General features: G+C 42.1%; 1 protein-coding gene across 5 annotated transcripts in view; it reads right to left on the bottom strand.

Moving 5' to 3' along the window:
* CLUH (clustered mitochondria homolog) overlaps positions 1 to 21342 on the bottom strand; it is a 152167-nt gene that overhangs the window by 75451 nt on the left and 55374 nt on the right. For all 5 annotated transcript variants that reach the window (XM_030186225.1, XM_030186226.1, XM_030186223.1 and 2 more), the window contains exons 5-7: positions 17589 to 17716; positions 16396 to 16550; positions 16095 to 16220 (exon numbers count right to left, since the gene is read on the bottom strand). In XM_030186225.1, coding sequence (XP_030042085.1) covers positions 16095 to 16220; positions 16396 to 16550; positions 17589 to 17716 — 409 coding nt within the window. The remainder of the gene's footprint in view (positions 1 to 16094; positions 16221 to 16395; positions 16551 to 17588; positions 17717 to 21342) is intronic.

Raw genomic sequence — 21342 nt, 5'->3', positions numbered from 1 at the left:
AGTACTTGAAAATCACAACACAACCTCACACCAGTTGTGTAAATGCAATGTAGGACACACCCACCTATGCAAAATCTAATCAATCAAACATATAAACAGCGAGTGACCGTACTCACTCACAAATGCGCAGTAGAGACCTTCTCTGCCCCGCCCCCACGTCAATACGTGATGACGGGGGGCGGAACTCAGAGGGTCTGTACTGCGCATTGCTGAGGGAGGGACACCGCCGTCTAACGCTCCCCCCACCCGAGTCGCCGCCGCCACCCACCTTCTACCCGGTCGGGCCCTCGCTCCACTATTGAAACAGCGAGGGTCCGGGAACGCAGCACTGAGCTCTGCTGAGCTGCCGACATCGCCCTTCCTTCTTCTTCTCTGCCTCTGTCCCGCCCTCGACGACGTTACGTCACACGAGGGCGGGACAGCCAGCCCAATAGAACAGGCTATAAAAAGAGTTGAAGCAAATCATCTGAGTGGGAGTAGTTAATAATTGATGGAGGTTTTTTAAGCTATATGATGGCACGCCGAGCCTACGTCTTATAGCCTGCTGTGTTAGGCTGGCTGGGTGGCGACACTGAAGCTTTTTTCTCCATCTAATAAGCTTAATTCGATTTTGCATAGGTGGGTGTGTCCTACATTAAATTTTAACTGCCAGACCCTCGACCATTCTTCTAAGGTTCGGAGATCCCTTCTCATCGTTCTACTCCCTCCAAGGTATCCACTCTATTGGCTATTTTCGTGTCATCCGCAAAAAGGCACACCTTTCCTCCCAACCCTTCAGCAATATCTCCCACAAATATATTAAATAGAATAGGCCCCAGCACCGACCCCTGAGGAACTCCACTGCTCACCTTCCTTTCCTCCGAGCGGATTCCATTCCTGTCGGTCAACCAGTTTCCTATCCAGTTCACCACTTTCTGTCCTAAGTTCAACCCTTTCATCTTATTCACGAGTCTTCTGTGGGGCACCGTATCACAGGCTTTGCTTTAGTATAGCATAGTATTTTTGGAAAGAGTAAACAAACGATTCACGTCTACCCGTTCCACTCCACTCATTATTTTATAGACCTCTATCATATCTCCTCTCAGCTGTCTTTTCTCCAAGCTGAAGAGCCCTACCTACTTTGGCCTTTCCTCATAGGGAAATCATCCCATCCCCTTTATCATTTTTGTCTCCCTTCTCTGCACCTTTTCTAATTCCACTATATCTTTTTTTGAGATGCGGTGACCAGAACTGAACACAGTATTCAAGGCGAGGCTGTACCATGGAGCGATACAAAGGCATTATAACGTCCTAATTTTTGTTTCCATTCCTTTCCTAATAACACCTAACATTCTATTTGCTTTCTTAGCTGTCGCAGCCCACGGACCAGAGGATTTCAACGTATCATCAATGACACCTAAATCCCATTTTCCTGGTCGGTGACTTCTAACGTGGAACCTTGCATCACATAGCTACAGTTTGGGTTTCTCTGTCCCACATGCATCATTTTGCACATGCTGACATTAAACATCATCTGCCATTTGGATGCCCAGTCTCATAAGGTCCTCTTGTAATTTCTCACAATCCTCTTGCGATTTAACAACTTTGTATCGTTAGCAAGTTTAATTACCCTCACTAGTTATTCCCATCTGTAGATCATTTATAAGTATGTTAAAAAGCAGCGGTCCCAGCACAGACCCCTAGAGAACCCAACTATCTATCCTTCTCCATTGAGAATACTGACCATTTAATCCTACTCTGTTTTCTATCTTTTAACCAGTTTTTACCCCATCAAAGAAATGTAGTAGATTGGTGAATCAAGATTTCCCTTCACTAAACCTGTTTTGGCTTTGTCTCATTAATCCATGCTTTTGATTATGCTCTGTAATTTTGTTCTTTATAAGTCTCTACCATTTTGCCCGGTACTGACGTCAGGATCACTGGTCTATAATTTCCTGGATCACCTCTGGAACCTTTTTAAAAAAATGATTACATTGGCCACTCTCAAATCTTCTGGTACCAGGCTTGATTTTAAAGACATATTACATATTACTAACACTATTTATTTAGATTTAGCTCACACCTTTTTCAGTAGTAGCTCAAGCTGAATTTCATTCAGGTAAACTGGGTATTTCCCTGTCTCTGGAGGGCTCACAATCTAGCCCCCATTTACGAAAGCTTAGCTCGAGTTATCTACAGCAGGGCCCATTTTATTCCTATGGGCCCTGCTGCAGATAACTTGAGCTATGCTTTAGTAAACAACCCCCTGTTTGTACCTAAGGCACTGGAGGGTTATGTGACTTGCCCAAGATCACAAGGCTCAGCAGCGGGATTTGAACCGGGCACTGGATGTCAAGACCAGTGCTCTAACCACTAGGTCACTCCTCTAGTTCTGCAAGTTCATTTTTCAATTCTATCAGTACTCTGGTATGAATAATATCTGGTCCATGCGATTTGCTACTCATAAGTACATAAGTACATAAGTAGTGCCATACTGGGAAAGACCAAAGGTCCATCTAGCCCAGCATCCTGTCACCGACAGTGGCCAATCCAGGTCAAGGGCACCTGGCACGCTCCCCAAACGTAAAAACATTCCAGACAAGTTATACCTAAAAATGCGGAATTTTTCCAAGTCCATTTAATAGCGGTCTATGGACTTGTCCTTTAGGAATCTATCTAACCCCTTTTTAAACTCCGTCAAGCTAACCGCCCGTACCACGTTCTCCGGCAACGAATTCCAGAGTCTAATTACACGTTGGGTGAAGAAAAATTTTCTCCGATTCGTTTTAAATTTACCACACTGTAGCTTCAACTCATGCCCTCTAGTCCTAGTATTTTTGGATAGCGTGAACAGTCGCTTCACATCCACCCGATCCATTCCACTCATTATTTTATACACTTCTATCATATCTCCCCTCAGCCGTCTCTTCTCCAAGCTAAAAAGCCCTAGCCTTCTCAGCCTCTCTTCATAGGAAAGTCGTCCCATCCCCACTATCATTTTCGTCGCCCTTCGCTGTACCTTTTCCAATTCTACTATATCTTTTTTGAGATACGGAGACCAGTACTGAACACAATACTCCAGGTGCGGTCGCACCATGGAGCGATACAACGGCATTATAACATCCGCACACCTGGACTCCATACCCTTCCTAATAACACCCAACATTCTATTCGCTTTCCTAGCCGCAGCAGCACACTGAGCAGAAGGTTTCAGCGTATCATCGACGACGACACCCAGATCCCTTTCTTGATCCGTAACTCCTAACGCGGAACCTTGCAAGACGTAGCTATAATTCGGGTTCCTCTTACCCACATGCATCACTTTGCACTTGTCAACATTGAACTTCATCTGCCACTTGCACGCCCAATCTCCCAGTCTCGCAAGGTCCTCCTGTAATCGTTCACATTCCTCCTGCGACTTGACGACCCTGAATAATTTTGTGTCATCGGCGAATTTAATTACCTCACTAGTTATTCCCATCTCTAGGTCATTTATAAATACATTAAAAAGCAACGGACCCAGCACAGACCCCTGCGGGACCCCACTAACTACCCTCCTCCACTGAGAATACTGTCCACGCAATCCTACTCTCTGCTTCCTATCTTTCAACCAGTTCTTAATCCATAATAATACCCTACCTCCGATTCCATGACTCTGCAATTTCTTCAGGAGTCTTTCGTGCGGCACTTTGTCAAACGCCTTCTGAAAATCCAGATATACAATATCAACCGGCTCCCCATTGTCCACATGTTTGCTTACCCCCTCAAAAAAATGCATTAGATTGGTGAGGCAAGACTTCCCTTCACTAAATCCGTGCTGACTTTGTCTCATCAGTCCATGTTTTTGTATATGCTCTGCAATTTTATTCTTAATAATAGCCTCCACCATCTTGCCCGGCACCGACGTCAGACTCACCGGTCTATAATTTCCCGGATCTCCTCTGGAACCCTTCTTAAAAATCGGAGTAACATTGGCTACCCTCCAGTCTTCCGGTACTACACTCGATTTTAGGGACAGATTGCATATTTCTAACAGTAGCTCCGCAAGTTCATTTTTTAGTTCTATTAATACTCTGGGATGAATACCATCAGGTCCCGGTGATTTACTACTCTTCAGCTTGCTGAACTGACCCATTACATCCTCCAAGGTTACAGAGAATTCGTTTAGTTTCTCCGACTCCCCCGCTTCAAATATTCTTTCCGGCACCGGTGTCCCCCCCAAATCCTCCTCGGTGAAGACCGAAGCAAAGAATTCATTTATCAATTATCAAATTGCCCCAATACATCTTATAGGTTTATAGAGATTTCATTCAGTTTCTCTGATTAGTCAGCTTTATACACCATTTCTGGCAATGGTAACTCTCCCAAATCTTCCTCGGTGAAGACCGCAGCAAAGAATTCATTTAATCTCTCCACTATGGCTTTGTCTTCCCTGAGTGCCCCTTTTACCCCTCGGTCATCTAGCGGTCCAACTGATGCTTTTGCCGGCTTCTTGCTTCTAATATACCTAAAAGTTTTTACTAAATGTTTTTGCCTCCAACATAAACTTTTTTTCAAAGCCTTTCCTTGCCTTCCTTGTCAGCGCTTTTGCATTTGACTTTTCATTCCTTATGCTGTTTCCTAGTTGTTCAGAATACACATATGAAATACTTTAAACCTGAGTAATAACTTTTTAAGTTACTGAATTTTAAATTATTGAATAACAACTTTTTACGTTACTGAATTTTAAATAATTGGAGAAGCAACAATTTGAAATAAAAGCAAAACATAATTAAAATAAAAACAAAGAATCCAAAACAGTAAACTACTGCACAAACAATTTTTAACTGGGTTGCACAGAATTCTCCCAGGAGTACCCCACTGTGGACAAGCTGTGCAGATGCTCAGGCTTCCACAAGGAACACCCTCACCGTTTGGCTCAAGACATAAAAATGTGACCATTCTGTGTTAATGAATAACTAATTCCTTCCAGTGTGTCAAGGCTGTTTCACTATATTTAATACCTGTGTAAATAAGTAGCAGATAGTACAAACAAGCATCTAAGAGATAATTCACCTGTCCAGTGTGCCAAGGGCTACCAACAGCACTCATGTGGCCTTGATTGCTCCAAGGGCCAAGAAGTATTATCACAGCTCAGACATGAAATTCAGCTGTGATTGTAACTTGGCTTGATGACAAATGTGGTGGCCAAATTCCTAGTCCTTGACAAGATGACCTTTATATTAAGGCAGAATCCCATATAGGACTCTTCAGTCATGATCTCTGGGACTGAGTTTTGCTGGGTCAGTGTAGGAGGAAAAACACTGTGTGTAGTGTAGTGATGGAAGCCTAAATCACCAGAGTCCTTGACAGTCTTCCTTGCTGGGATCTTTTAAGCTAAGGGAATTCCCACTTTCTGGAGCTATTCAATTCATTTCTTTACTTATCTATTGGCCAGTAGTCCACCAAACCAACTACATACAGTGTACCCACTTTTAGGGGTTAATTTTATAAAAACAGTTTGCGTGCATGTTGTCACATTGGTCTCCGATTGGTGTAAAAGTACCTGTGATGACTTGATGTTGTATACTTTGCTGGTAGGAACATGCAGGGGTGGAGTTTGGGCAGAGCGTGCATATATGTAAGTAGATGATAAAATGCTAATGTATGCACGTACTTAAAAAATGACAAGCACAGACATTTATATCTGCTCCAGGGAAGGTGTAAATATTTGTACCTGTGATGTAGGTGCAATTTCTGCCGCTTACACTAGAATTTTATAAAGACAAGTAGGAACCTATTTGTATTTAGAGTGCAGTTAAACAAAAGCTGGGCAGAACAGAACATACTGAAGTAGTATGGTGCACAAATAGCTTTCTAATGACAAAACCTGATGTGGCTTCATTCTGGCCTCAGCCTGTTATTGGGGTACATAAAATCATGCTGTATATTTTGGAGGTAAGCTTTACCGTGCACCCCCTTACCGTACTTGTTTTCTAAGTCCTGCTTAGAAATTTGTAAGTTGTTTGTGAGACTACACAAGGAAGCAGAACACTGTGGAACACTCTTAATTTTTGACATCCAATAATACTGCAATTTTACGTACCCCTGTTACAGGCTGAGGCCAAACCATGGCTGCATCAGGTATTAGGTCATCAGTAAAGCTATTTGGACAGCATAGTGCCTTTGAACTGTTGTGTCCAGCTTTTGTTTACATTTTGGTTTTGCAGTCGACTACCTCTTCTTCGTCATCGTCCACTTGCCTTATAAAGCACCCCCTTATAAAAATACCCTCTTATTATGTAAGCCGCATTGAGCCTGCCATGAGTGGGAAAGCGCGGAGTACAAATGTAACAAAAAAAAAAAAACCACAGTAGAGGCTTTCTGCAACTGAAGCCTGTCAAGGTGTGCAAATTTTCTGTAATGCGCTGTATGTTTTGTAACACACATTTCCGTCACCATCTGTCTGGTTTGGAAAAACAGCAGGTAGACAGTAAGAATTGCTGGATCCACAGGAGGGATCTTTAATCAACTGAGTCCTATGAGATAAACGTGAAATCATGAGTCGTAGAAGTGATGTCCTTAAGTTGTCTGATCGAGCTTTGATGGACAACATGAGGATATCGTAGTGGTATAAGAACATAAGAATAGCCATACTAGGTCAGACCAATGGTCCATCAAGCCCAGTATCTCGCTTCCAACAGAGACCAGGTCATAAGTACCTGGCAGAAACCCAATTAGTAGCAACATTCCATGCTACCAATCCCAGGGCAAGCAGTGGCTTCCCCCATGTCTATCTCAACATCTGGAATAACACTTAACCTCTCCCCTCACCCACAGGAAACAACCAGGTTTTGAAAGGCTTTCTGAAATTTTGCACGTCTTAACTTTCGTAATTCCAATACTTAAGTAAACCAATAAGGTATGCTAACAAGTCACTGTTCTTTCTATGAATCTGAAAACCTCCAGAAACTGCTAAATTCTAGGACCCACCTACCAATGTGTGTGATCCAATTTCATTAAATCCACTCCAGCAATTTTATGATAAGGGTGTATCACGCTTAGAAGTATATTTGGTGTTTTATACATACCATGTAATACTTTGTATACAAAAAAATAAAAACAAAAAAAGGCAACAGTCTACTTGCTACATAAAAGTCTATTATAAAAAGTAGACCGATACACATATATAAAAACAAAGAAATAATTTATTCAAACCAAGATAAAATGCAGGACAAAGCATAAACATCTATGTATGTTAAACATACAGACAATCATATATGAATATACAAATCATAATGATAAAACTGCTTGTAAGCTGTTTATAAAAATATCAGAAAGCTCACTGAAAATTAAGTCACAGAACGGTTATTTTATTACAATTTCATTAATTACTGATGTTGTGTATATAAGCAACTTTTGATCAAGCTGTATAATTTGGTACATACATGAATATGAATACTATACCTACATGTATAGAAGCTGGAAAAATGGTCTAACGTTTGGCAATTAAAATTCAATGCGAAGAAATGCAAAGTGATGCACTTAGGGAGTAGAAATCCAAGGGAGGCGTATGTGTTAGGTGGGGAGAGCCTGATAGACACGGACAGGGAGAGGGATCTTGGGGTGATAGTATCTGAGGACCTAAAGGCGATGAAACAGTGCGACAAGGCGGTGGCCGTAGCGAGAAGGTTGCTAGGCTGTATAGAGAGAGGTGTGACCAGCAGAAAAAAGGAGGTTTTAATGCCCCTGTATAAGACGTTGGTGAGGCCCCACCTGGAGTATTGTGTTCAGTTTTGGAGGCCGTACCTTGCGAAGGATGTTAAAAAAATGGAAGCGGTGCAAAGAAAAGCTACGAGGATGGTATGGGAGTTGCGTTCCAAGACGTATGAAGAGAGACTTGCTGACCTGAACATGTATACTCTGGAGGAAAGGAGGAACAGGGGTGATATGATACAGACGTTCAAATATTTGAAAGGTATTAATCCGCAAACGAATCTTTTCCGGAGAGGGGAAGGCGGTAGAACGAGAGGACATGAAATGAGATTGAAGGGGGGCAGACTCAGGAAAGATGTCAGGAAGTATTTCCTCACAGAGAGGGTGGTGAACGCTTGGAATGCCCTCCCGCGGGAGGTGGTGGAGATGAAAACGGTAACGGAATTCAAACATGCATGGGACAGGCATAAAGGAATCCTGTGCAGAAGGAATGTATCCACAGAAGCTTAGCTGAAATTGGGTGGCGGGGAGAAGAGGGGTTGGTGGTTGAGAGGCTAGGATGGGGGAGGGCAGACTTATACGGGGTCTGTGCCGGAGCCAGTGATGGGAGGTGGGACTGGTGGTTGGGAGGCGGGAAATACTGCTGGACAGACTTATACGGTCTGTGCCCTGAAAAAGACAGGTACAAATCAAGGTAAGGTATACACATATGAGTTTATCGTGGGCAGACTAGATGGACCGTGCAGGTCTTTTTCTGCCGTCATCTACTATGTTACTATGGGGCTCATTTTCAAAGCACTTAGCCTCCCAAAGTTCCATAGAAACCTATGGAACTTAGCCTCCCAAAGTGCTTTGAAAATATGCCTCTATGTGACTTAATTTTCAATTAGCTTTCTGATATTTTTATAAACAGCTTACAAACAGTTTTATCATTATGATTTTTATATTCATATATGATTGTCTATGTTTATGCTTTTTCTTGCATTTTTTTATAATTATCTCATTATTTCAAAAACAGTTTTATCACATTATTTTCAATAAGTTTAAGTATCTCTACATTATCGATCATTGAGATGAAAGTTACAGTTATACCTTTGTATATATATAATTCATAGTGATACTTTCTCTTCACACTTTTTACTACATTACATTTTATATATGTTTATATATATATATGATACTGTTTCAAATATTTCTATATATTTTTAATATTCATTATGGTTATTTATATGTTTTTACATGATAAGACCCCTGAGGCAGGCGTTATCTAACGCCGAAACACGGCCCGTGTAGGGTCATCTTTCAATAAAATACTCCTGTTGTCCCAGCCTTGAAGGCCCAGTGCTGCTTTTTTTGTTTGTATACTTGGTGTGTTTGGGGTCACAGTCATAAATTACACACCGAGGTTGTACATTACGCACTTATGTGCATACATTTACACGGCTGCAATTTAGTCTCACAAAACTTGCACAATCTCGGTTGTAAAGACACACAGGGCTAGAGTTACTAATGTGCTCTACTGCATTAATGCGTATTTTTACTTACTAAGTGCCACTGTATAAAATAGGACCAGAGGTAAATAATGTGGTAAAGCCATTAGCACGTAAGTACATTTACCCCACTACCTTTCTTCCCTCACCGTCTAATTCTGCCTGGTCTCAAATTTACAGAGTCTACTCAACATCGTGCTTTCTATTTTGAATTCTCTCCAACTTGACATCCGCGCTGAAACCTCTTAAAACATTCAAATCAAAATTAAAGACCTTGAGACTGGCAGTGACCCCTGATGCCCAGAAACCCAATGGCCATACTGACAAACACAAAAACACTCCCTAGAACATTAAAATGTGAAGTCCCTGAAACTGCGTTTTAATTTCTCGGAATAATCTATAAAATGGATCCATTTCTTTCTCTGCTCCAACCCCCACCCCATTTTGCTGCTGTTATGCTCAACTCAGTTTCTAGTTCTACTTGTTGTCCCCAGTGAAGTGATGCAAATTAAGTTTCTGTGGGATAGGAGTTGTTGTAAACCCTCGCAGATTGCGAAATGTGGTCTCACATTGTGCAGTAACGGAGGATTACATCAGTATAATACTGACGTGTGCGGGACCCATAAATCATGCAATGTGAATAACAATGATTCACTTGATATAAGACTGAAGCAGATGCGTCGAAGTGCTTCACTCGATAAAGAAGTGGAAGTATGGAGAAATTAGATCTTACCTGCTAATTTGCTTTCCTTTAGTCCCTCCGGACCGGACCAGGATTGGACTGATGGGTTGTGCTCGCCTACCAGCAGGTGGAGACTGAGAAAAACTCTGACTCTTGAGAGCCAATAGGAGCCCTGGCCATGTGACCTTAGCCTCAGTATTTGAATAACAAAGCAGGAAAGAAAGACCTTCTGTGCCGTATGGAATCCTAGCAGCCACAAAGCACTCGGCAATGCCAAGTATCAGAGCTCACCAGCAACTCTCACCAGAGAAGTGGTATGGCCCGATATGTATTACAGCTCACCAGCAACTCTCACCAGAGAAGTGGTATGGCTCACTTGTACTATAGCTCACCAGCAACTCTCACCAGAGAAGTGGTATGGCTCACTTGTACTATAGCTCACCAGCAACTCTCACCAGAGAAGTGGTATGGCTCACTTGTCTTATAGCTCACCAGCAACTCTCACCAGAGAAGTGGTATGGCCCACTTACGATCTTATATATATTTAAGGTTTTATAGATATTCCAGCAACTGAGCTCAGCCACAACTCTCACCAGAGAAGTGGTATGGCGTATTTAAGGTTTTAGTGGTATGGCGTATTTAAGGTTTTATAGATAGATTCCAGCAATTGAGCTCACCAGCAATATAGACCAGGTAAAGTTCTGTATATATATAGTATTGTTCCACGAATCGTAAAGGAATGAATACACTTCCTAATGAATACACTTCCTACTTAATAAAAGAAGCTAAAGAGTAGAGAGAACATGGGAGGGGCCTGGTCCGGTCCGGAGGGACTAAAGGAAAGCAAATTAGCAGGTAAGATCTAATTTCTCCTTCCTTAGCGTCCCTCCGGACCGGACCAGGATTGGACTGATGGGAAGTACCAAAGCAGTAATCTGAAGGGAGGGACCCTATGAAAACTGCAGAGAAATGCTCATGCTGCATAGGCCATCTGGCGACAACTAACATGTAGTGTGTCCCAATGAGAAAAATAAACTGAAACTAGGACTAAGTTACCAACTTATCAATGTGCACCGAGAGCACCAAAAATCGCCATAGTAAGAATAGAGCCCGCTTCTGAAGTTGTGGAATATGTTGTAATACGCTGTGGAACTGCCCTCTCAGCGAGAAGAGAAATAGACATTCTCATTTCCTTGATCCTTCGCGATATAGCGGGGTAGAAACAATGAAAATCTTTTACGCCTACTGGCTAGAAGGACAAAACCAATAAGAAAAAACCGATTGGGAAAGGTGAAAACTTTAAACTACAGCAGACCAAAAAGAAGTTACCAACCGTAGAAGTACTCCACACATAGATCTACTTGCTGCAATGGTTACTAGGAAACAGTGCTTGAAGAGGAAAACTTTATAGAAAAAATTATGGCTACTAGAAAAACAGAACTTTAAGAGTCTGTTCACCTAGTTCACCTAGCTGGTGGACGAAGCGGGGGGTACAGGTGCCGGACTCCTTTAAGAAACCGCTTTGACAGTGGATGCTGCATAAGCGTGCGGTTGTCAACAGTATCATGCATCACTGATAGAGCTGCCAAATGAACTCTAATGGATGAGTAAGACAGACAAGATTTCGCAAGATGCAGAAGACATTCCAAAACATGCAAAATAGTACTGTCTGTGGAATGAAGTGGCGAGAGGAGCACCACAGAGTGAACTGTCGCCACTTTGATTCATAGGACTTTAATGTAGATTTCTGTCTGGAAGCAATTAAAACTTGAAGTACTTCCTGCGAAAATATCAAAGATGTTGCGGACCCAGTAACCACGCCATAAGTTTGAGTGACTGCTGAATGGAAGAAGCAAGAAATGTTCGTGAGCCTGAAGGCAAAAAGAGATAGCCCTGAAGTGTCGCAGTGAGGAAGTAAGGCTGAAAAAAATGAGAGTCCATTCACCTAAATGCAGGGTGACACAACTAAGAAAAAATAAGTACAAACTCAAGAGTATACTCTTAACTCCTCCTTGGCGGATGACCTAACCCATTGCCATGGCAAGGACCAACATAGCTCTCTCCGCCTTGTTTGTCAGTAGGGAAAACAAAATTCACCCGAAGGTAAAACGAATTGCTGAGGCCAAGCTTCTGCCAAAAAGTGTACTGCACGAAGCATCCCAATGACAGAACTAAGGTTCTTGAGATAACTAGATGACACTTAAATAGCGCAATAGGATGAAGGAAAATTCCGTCTTGTGCATTAGAAAGTAAAATTGCATTCTGCAGAATAGAGCGAGGAAATGGCCGAAGGCCCAAGGTCACCAAGAAAAATATAAACTGGGATGTTTGCAGAGGAGACAAAAGACTGTGCGCCAACCTGACTAAACAAAGAGAAAATCAGAGATATCTGATGAGAGATCAAATGAGAGATCAAATGAGAGGCCTGGCTACAATCACCACACCACCTAGAGACTGTAAGCAATGCAACACCCGGTGCGTGACCTGAGAACTCTGCTGATAAGACTTTCTCCAATTAGGCAGTCGTCTAGGTAAGAATGAAATGACCCTAAGAGCGCAATGAACATCCTCTTAGATCTATAAAAGAACGGAAGAGAGAGTACTGCAAAAAACTAGCCATTCTCTGGATCCTGAGGAGAAGAGGAAGGGTGACCAAGGACACCAGTTAAATAGGGCTACAAACTCCAACCCTATCTCTATGGCGTTCCATAGTTGGGTAAGTTCTGAATATAGAAAGTTCTGAATATAGGAGTCCACCAGCTATGGTAGTACGCTCCGGACAGAAAAAAATTATCCCAGTATGAACGTCTGATTCACCGGCCTGTAATTTCTTGGATCTCCCTAATCCACATACCACTAATCCACGTACCACGGTCATGCGTCCTCCCTCACTGAGATGTAGATTGTAAGCTCCTTTGAGCAGGGAACGTCCCTCTCCGTTAATCTGTACAGCGCTGCGTAACCCTAGTAGCGCTCTAGAAATGTTAAGTAGTAGTAGTAGTACCAGACTCACACCCAATAGATATGAATGTTGAGCTTGTTTCAGGTTAAAACACCGAACCTAGGCCCAGGGTCCCCGGTGTTCCTAGTGGTGAACAGCCATGGCAAATATTGTATGCGTTAGTTTGCAGAATTACTGCCAAGCCTTGCTTTTGGAGCAGAGATTTCTGTTCAATACTCTCGTGAGAGGTTTTTTTTTTTTTTTTTTTTTTAATGCTGTTCTGGCTGTAGAAAGGTGGACACTTGAGCTTCCCCAGAATGGCAAAACTTATGTACCTATGCCCATTAGATATGAATGCTGGACTTTAGGCCTTACCCAGCATAACCATACTTATGTACCTATGGTATAAATACACAGGAAGTGATTGAATCCCCTTCCAATTGAAAGAACACTCTGGAGTGAAGGCGCATAGAAACCTGGAAATTACCTGTAACGAAAAAAGTGAAGTTGTGCCACAGCCACTTGGTGAAGGCAGTGTAGACAAGACTGTATCTGAATTCAAGAAAGCTTGATATAACATCAGGTCTCTAAGGAAGAGGAAGAGATAGCAGATGGTATATATAGGCATACTGGACCAAAACAGGATGTTTATAATCTGCCAATGCTGAACTGATAGAGTAGAGACAAACACGAGTAGATGGTTTGAGGATCGTCCACTATCTTTAAGTGAAAGGATGACTTTATTCTCTAAGTGACCATATGTCCTGTAATAACCAGAAGAAAGCTAAAATGAAATATGAGAGGCTTCAAGGCAGTTGGAAAAGAAGGGAAGACATGAATAAAGCATGCCTGCTAAGGCAGCTGAATGATTGGGAGCTTGGTAGACAGGACTGTAGCAAGTGCAGCTACCTGAATTGCCACAAAAATCAGATACCTGACATGAGAAAAGGCAAAAATACTGTGAAAGAGGTCCTCACTGTACGCTATCTACTCACACACAAATATCAAACAGTCTGACCAAATACAAAAGCAAAAGATATCGACACCAAAACATACAGGTATCTCCTAAAGGGTGACCTGACATTAAGAACATAAGGGACAAGCAAAATATTATTATAAGTATTATTAACATTTGTATAGCGGTACCAGATGCCCGCAGCGCAGAACACCTCACACAGAAAGACAATCCCTGCTCCAAAAAACCCACATAAGTCTTTATGTAACATATAGTATAGAGAAGCAGTCATTGACCCATGGCCAGACCCTGGGCCAAAGAAGAAAAGGCCCGAGGGAAATACCCGTCTGCTGCAAATCCCCAGACTACCCCAGAAACAACCTCTCCGTTTCCTTCTACACTCCCGAGAAAAAACAAAACCGAACCGGAGAAACGCTGCCTCGTAAAGGGAACTGCAGCTGGAGGCAAACATGGCTACCTAGCGCGCCCAAAGTAAAAGAACGAGGATCAAAGAAGAAAAAACACGGAGGACATGAAAGGAGATGCGATCGCAAACGAAGAAGCCGGAAATCGCTGCCGAGAAAAAAGTTACCCTCCAGTGCCGAGCAAAAACATGCTTTAGCTTCTCCTCCGACGCTAATAGACAGCGCAGCACATCCTGAGCTTTTCAGACCGATCGGAGAAGAGCAGGCGCGCGCCGAAGCGGTTCGCGCCATAGCGGTTCGCGCCATTTTTTTTTTTTTTTTTTTTTTTTTTTCAATTTCCATTTACAGCTACTAAAACGCCAGAAAACGGAGGAACATAATTGCGAAAAAATCGCCCTTTAAAGTCTAAAACACTGAATTGTTCCAATCTTTTATTTATTTATTTATTTTTGCACAGCTGAACTAGAAAAGAAAAAGCTCCGAGCTGACTGCCAGGAAAAATGTGGGGAAAGAAAAAAAGGGCTTCTCCTCGTAATTTCCTTCTATTTGTTTTAACTCTTTTAAAGTACAATCCCCAAAGAGAAATCTTCTCTTAAGTTTCTTTTTTTTTTTTTTTTTTTTTTCGAGTTAGAAAAGACAGTGCTGAAGAGAAGTAGACTAGCACAGAGCTGCCTGCTCGTTAACAGCCTGGGTATATACCTTTTTTTTTTTTTTTTTTTAAACAGTTGAGCTTGCTCATAAAAATTGTGACTTTCTAGAGTGGCTGCCTCTCCCAAAGACATACACCTTTCTAACAAAGGGTAGCCCTTCCCAGCTACATATGGGAGATGGGGAGGAAGGGGGGAGGGACCCGGGGACACCCGAGTTTAACACCCCCAGAGGCTGTAAAAGAAAGGAAAAGAAATTCCTACCTGCCCAGCGTCTAATAGAGAATTCCTAGGCACAGAAGAAGAGGTAGTATTATTGTTGTTGTAATTATGAACCTCTAAAAGAGAAAGAGATAGAGAGAGACTAAAGGGCTCACTTCCTACCTGCTGGGAGACTGAGAAAATACTGAGGCTAAGGTCACATGGCCAGGGCTCCTATTGGCTCTCAAGAGTCAGAGTTTTTCTCAGTCTCCACCTGCTGGTAGGCGAGCACAACCCATCAGTCCAATCCTGGTCCGGTCCGGAGGGACGCTAAGGAAACAGTGATTATAACATTTGCATTCCAATGACATTACCTGTGTGGATTTATAGAGAAGGGGCTTTGGTCTATATGGACTCTTCATTGTTTTTACAAGGGAAATAAGTCGTTTTTTTTGGAATCTTCCACTGGATTTTTCTATTGACATTATTAATTTGGGGGGAAATATTTCACAAAGTGGCGTGGTATGACTGGGATAAATGAACGAGTGAATGGTATATTTGTAACTTGATATTATTCCAAGAGATATGTAATAAAAAGTTGTTTTGTAAGATTCTACAGTATTTATTTTTGAAAATGACAATTACTGCACAAGACAATTACTCTTCAACATGCTTTTGTCCTGTGACTGTCATTTGTGTGTGACATCATCTTCAAGAGTCCTGGAAACCAAACTGGCCATCCTTTGGTTCCCATTTCATGTCTATTTAAAATCCAGCAATGCTATTTATGAAAAATGAAAGGCTGTGTTTACTAAGGCACACTATAGGCACGTTAGCATTGTTAAACGCTAATGCACCATAAGAATGTATTGGAGTTAGCGTTTAATACGCCATTACTTTAAAGGCACGTCAAAAACGCTAACGCACCTTAGTAAACATACCCCGAAGTGTCCAAAATAATCAAAATACCCAAGAGCCCTAAAAAAGTACGCAACAATTTTTAAAACTATATTTAGGGGTATCTGGTTGTGAGACCTTCTCTTTTAAAAGCAAAACCGGGAGAAAAACAAAAGGTTTACCTTTTCTTCTGGAGTGCAGCAAAATTCTTTTTGAAGATTGGGCTGATCTGGTTGAGTAATTCCACCAGGGAATGACTGAGGAAACTGGGGTTGGCAGGCTTAGGGTTGAAGTTATATGCAGTTGATCTGTCAACCAAGAATCCTCATTAGATATCTTTCCAGTCAGGCATCACTATAATTATCTGCCATATTTTTAAATAAAATATTTGTTTGCCCATTATTCCTGGTACAGAATATAAAGCTGCTTACGTCCTTATGCACATGAAGCCTCTCATGCCTCAGTTTTGCTGCTGGTACTCACTGGTTCAAGTAGAAGCCTCGAGTGGATGCAGTGATGCTCACATGCCTGTCCTCAATTGTGATAACGTACAGATACATGAGGTCACCATGCATCTTCCGGTTACCTGGGGGAGGATTCCAGCCGCTCATGGTTAACACTTTCAGGCACTGCAAAGGCTGAAAAGACATCGCCAATTACTTCAGGTGTGACTCCCTGCTAACTACAACATTCAACAAATCCAGCAATCAAATTAATAAAGCAAGGCTCTTCTACCCTGAATTAGCTCTAACAGCAGCATGTCTTTAATATGGCTGTGGTGGTCTTGCTGTGCTAATGCTTTCCAAAATTGCCTATTAACCTATGAATTAATGATGCTGCTTTTAACTCCTAACCCTTATTCACTTGTTCAGAACTCTTATTTTATCATCCTCACTTTAATATTCCTTTCTCTTGTTTGTCCGTCCTAATTAGATTGTAAGCTCTGTGGAGCAGGGACTGTCTCATGTTCAAACGTACAGCGCTGCATATGTCTAGTAGAGCTATAGAAATGATAAGTAGTAGTAGTAGTCTTTGAGATTCCGGAATCTTGCTACTCTCTGGGATTCTGCACAGAATCTTGCTACTCTTTGTCCCTACCTCTTGTTTGTCCTGTTTGTCTGTCCTAATTAGATTGTAAGCTCTGTCGAGCAGGGACTGTCTCTTCATGTTCAAACGTACAGCGCTGCATATGTCTAGTAGAGCTATAGAAATGATAAGTAGTAGTAGTAGTCTTTGAGATTCCGGAATCTTGCTACTCTCTGGGATTCTGCACAGAATCTTGCTACTCTTTGTCCCTACCTCTTGTTTGTCCTGTTTGTCTGTCCTAATTAGATTGTAAGCTCTGTCGAGCAGGGACTGTCTCTTCATGTTCAAACGTACAGCGCTGCATATGTCTAGTAGTGCTATAGAAATGATAAGTAGTAGTAGTAAGTAGTTTCTTTGCAGGGATTTCTAGCAGTGTGACTTCAGCAAGAGGTGTGTTCTAGCCAGGGACTGGTGTTAAGATTTGCAACACTGCCTTTTCATGGACTCTTCTGACTAGTTATAGGGGAAGGTCATTCAGTGGTCAACACTTTTTTTTGTTAAAGATCTTTACGAAAAACAAAGAAATATCTTCAAAAAGGAAAAAGCATTGGAAATTAACTTGAAACATTTCACCCATACAGGTCAGTCACCTTCCAATCTCGGTTCTGTGGCTGGAGGGGGCAGAGGGGCCTATCCTTGCTTCCCGGCAGGATATATTCTGGGGGAGTGCAGTCAATTTGTTCCATTTCTAGGCCTTTCTTCTTACGTTTTCCACAGTCTAAAAAAAAAAAAAACACACAAAAAATTAAAGCTACATTCACATTTTAGCATAAGAGAAAGAACACCAAAGTGTGCAGTCTCTTCCTCTAACTTTCTACAGTAGTTATTCTAGATGCAGCTGTGAGGCCACTTATTCTCCTCCTGCGGCGAGTCACATTTTTACACAGCTATAGTTCTGAGCTACTAATTTTTGAGCATCAAGTTCAACTTACTTGTGGAGGTAACTAGGTAAATATTTATTAGGATTTTTTTTGCCGCATTTTTGTGAGAATTCACTCAAGGCGGTGTACAGTAAGAATAGATCAAACATGAGCAATAGGCAATTACAGCAGTAAAAATATTCAAGCAACAATACAAAGTTCGGTATAGTATACTACTTACAATGTCAACAATGCGTCATAGAACATTTTAATTGATAGTGATGAGTATAAGCAAAGATGGAACACAGATACGTAAGAGAGTGAGAAGAGTTAGAAAGTAAGGTGACTGATTACTGTTCTTAAGTAAAAGTTCTGTTATATTTTACCTGTAAAGAAGTACAGCATAACATTTGTTGCTTTTACTTAAGTAATAATTTTACCAATTTTTACTACGTTTACTCAGTTATATCTAATGGTTGCAGTTTTTCCTTGCCAACCATACAGTGGATATTCTCATCTTAAATTTTGCTGTTCAGTGAATATACTTATAAGAACAGTGGAGCAGCCTGTGTTTGTTGAACTGGTTAGCAGCCTCCAGTCAAAGAGTTTCTGAGACGCAAACACTAAATAAAATACATATTATACCATATAGTCTTCAGGCTCTTTATATTCATTTGATATCCCTAGTACCTTAAGAAGCTTTAATTAAACAACTGTATAATACTAAGATGCAGACAGAAGTCAAGCAGCAAGAGGGGTGCTATCCAGTCTTTTGAACTGAGTGTATGAATATCTCCCAGTTGGTGAGAGGTTATATGTGTGTGTTCTAGAGTAGTAGACTTGGAGGAGCTGAGGGAGACAGAGGTACAAAGAGGAGGTCTACAGGGACGTTGCAGAGAAGTCCCACTCCCAGTCTGGCAGCCCCTGTGCTGCCTTGGAGAAGGGAGGTCTTCTAAAAGTAGAGCATCACCCTGGTGAAGTTGGAAGTAATCCTGTAGCCAGGACCAGCCCATCAGGGGATGCAATATCCTCTTGCACCAAGAATGTGTATTCAGGAGCTTCTGTCCAGGAGGGAAGGATGGCTGTTGTTGGTGATTCGATTATTAGGTGCAAAGCTGGTGGACCTCACGCGTAGCCTAGATAGATTTTAGATGACATAGGAAAATGTGGAAAGGGGGGTTCTGGAAGTCAAATTTAGGCTCTTTGGTAGAAAGCTCAAATCCAGAATCTCTAGGGTTGCATTTTCAGAAGCGCTCCCTGTTCCATGCACAGGGCACAAGACACAGGCAGACCTCCAGAGTATCAATGTGTGGATGAGGAGATGGCACAGGGTAGAAGAGTTTTAGATTTGAAAGGAACTGGGGAAGGGGAGCCTATTCCAGAACGATGGACTCCAACTTAACCAGGGTGGGGCCAGGCTGCTGGAATCGGCATTTAAAAAGGAGATACAGCAAATATTAAACTAGAAACTGGGGGAAGGCCGGAAGTCATTCAAAAGAATGTTGTGTATTGTTGTTCCAGAATGATTAGTGTACATTTTACTCATAGAATTTCCTGAAGAGGTAGGTCTTTAGATATTTTCTGAACTGGAAGTAGTTTGTGATGCTTCTTATGACTAAGGGAATTGAGTTCCACCATTTTGAGCCCAGATAGCTGAATCCCGCAGTGTAGGTGGACTTGTATAGCACATTTTTGCAGTTGGGCAGGTAAAGTAGTAGGCAACCTCTGGGTCCTAGGTTTGCATTTCTTGGTGATCATGTCTAGCATGTAATCCGGTGATATGCCAAACAGTATTTTGAAGATAATTGCGCTGGTTTTGAAAAACAGTCTGGCCTTGATCGGGAGCCAATGTAGCATTATGAGTAGTGGGGCTGCTCTATCATATTTCAACTTTTTGAATATCAATCTCACTGCTGTGTTTTGTTATTGGTGAGGCCCCACCTGGAGTATTGTTTTCAGTTTTGGAGGCTGTACCTTGCGAAGGATGTTTAAAAAATGGAAGCGGTGCAAAGAAAAGCTACGAGAATGGTACGGGATTTGCGTTCCAAGACGTATGAAGAGAGACTTGCTGACCTGAACATGTATACTCTGGAGAGAGAGAGAGAGAGAGAGAGAGAGAATAGGACTTAAATACCGCCTTTCTGTGGTTTTTCCAACTACATTCAAAGTGGTTTACATATTATATACAGGTACTTAATTGTACCTGGGACAATGGAAGGTTAAGTGACTTGCCCAGAGTCACAAGGAGCTGCAGTGGGAATCAAACCCAGTTCCCCAGGATCAGAGTCCGCTGCACTAACCACTAGGCTACTCCTAGGAAAGGAGGAACAGGGGTGATATGATACAGACGTTCAAATATTTGAAAGGTATTAATCCGCAAACGAATCTTTTCCGGAGAGGGGAAGGCGGTAGTACGAGAGGACATGAAATGAGATTGAAGGGGGGCAGACTCAGGAAAGATGTCAGGAAGTATTTCTTCACGGAGAGGGTGGTGAACGCTTAGAATGCCCTCCCGCGGGAGGTGGTGGAGATGAAAACGGTAACGGAATTCAAGCATGCGTGGGACAGGCATAAAGGAATCCTGTGCAGAAGGAATGGATCCACAGAAGCTTAGCTGAAATTGGGTGGTGGGGGGAAGAGGGGTTGGTGGTTGAGAGGCTAGGATAGGGGAGGGCAGACTTATACGGGGTCTGTGCCAGAGCCGGTGATGGGAGGCGGGACTGGTGGTTGGGAGGCGGGAAATACTGCTGGACAGACTTATACGGTCTGTGCCCTGAAAAAGACAGGTACAAATCAAGGTAAGGTATACACATATGAGTTTATCGTGGGCAGACTAGATGGACCATGCAGGTCTTTTTCTGCCGTCATCTACTATGTTACTATGTTATAGCCAATAATTGGTTGTTAATGAAAATCAGTTAATTATGCTATTAAATTACATGCACAAGTGACATTATTATATAACTCGATAAATTTTGTGCGTAAGCTTATAGAATTAGGGGGTAAGTGCACAACTGGGAGATATACCCATGGCCCACCATGGATATGCCCCCCCCCCCTGCAGTTAGGCGCTATCTTACTGAATAGGGCCTAGTGCACATAGACACCTGTGAATTAAAAACGCCTTCGACACGTCTAAGTGGTACACACCTCTAGGCCAGGGGTTCTCAACCCAATCCAGTCCTCGAGACACACCTAGCCAGCCAGGTTTTCAGGATAACTACAATGAATATGCACAAGATAATTCTGCATACAATGGAGGTAGGGCACGCAGATCTATCTCATGCATATTCATTGTGGGTATCCTGAAAAAACGATTGGCTAGGTGTGTCCCAAGGACTGGGTTGAGAACCCCTGCTGTACATGTGTATTGTACTGCTGCACTAGTAGTCTACAAAGGAAAGCAAGTGTTTACTTTCCTTTTTTTTAATTGATATTTCTGCATAACCAGCATAAACACAAGATTCCATATTTATATCCATTG

This window comes from Microcaecilia unicolor, chromosome 13 (assembly GCF_901765095.1).
Source record: "Microcaecilia unicolor chromosome 13, aMicUni1.1, whole genome shotgun sequence".
Lineage (NCBI taxonomy): Eukaryota > Metazoa > Chordata > Amphibia > Gymnophiona > Siphonopidae > Microcaecilia > Microcaecilia unicolor.
Note: the sequence above shows the minus strand (reverse complement) of the source record. Positions and strands in the feature narration are given on the sequence as shown.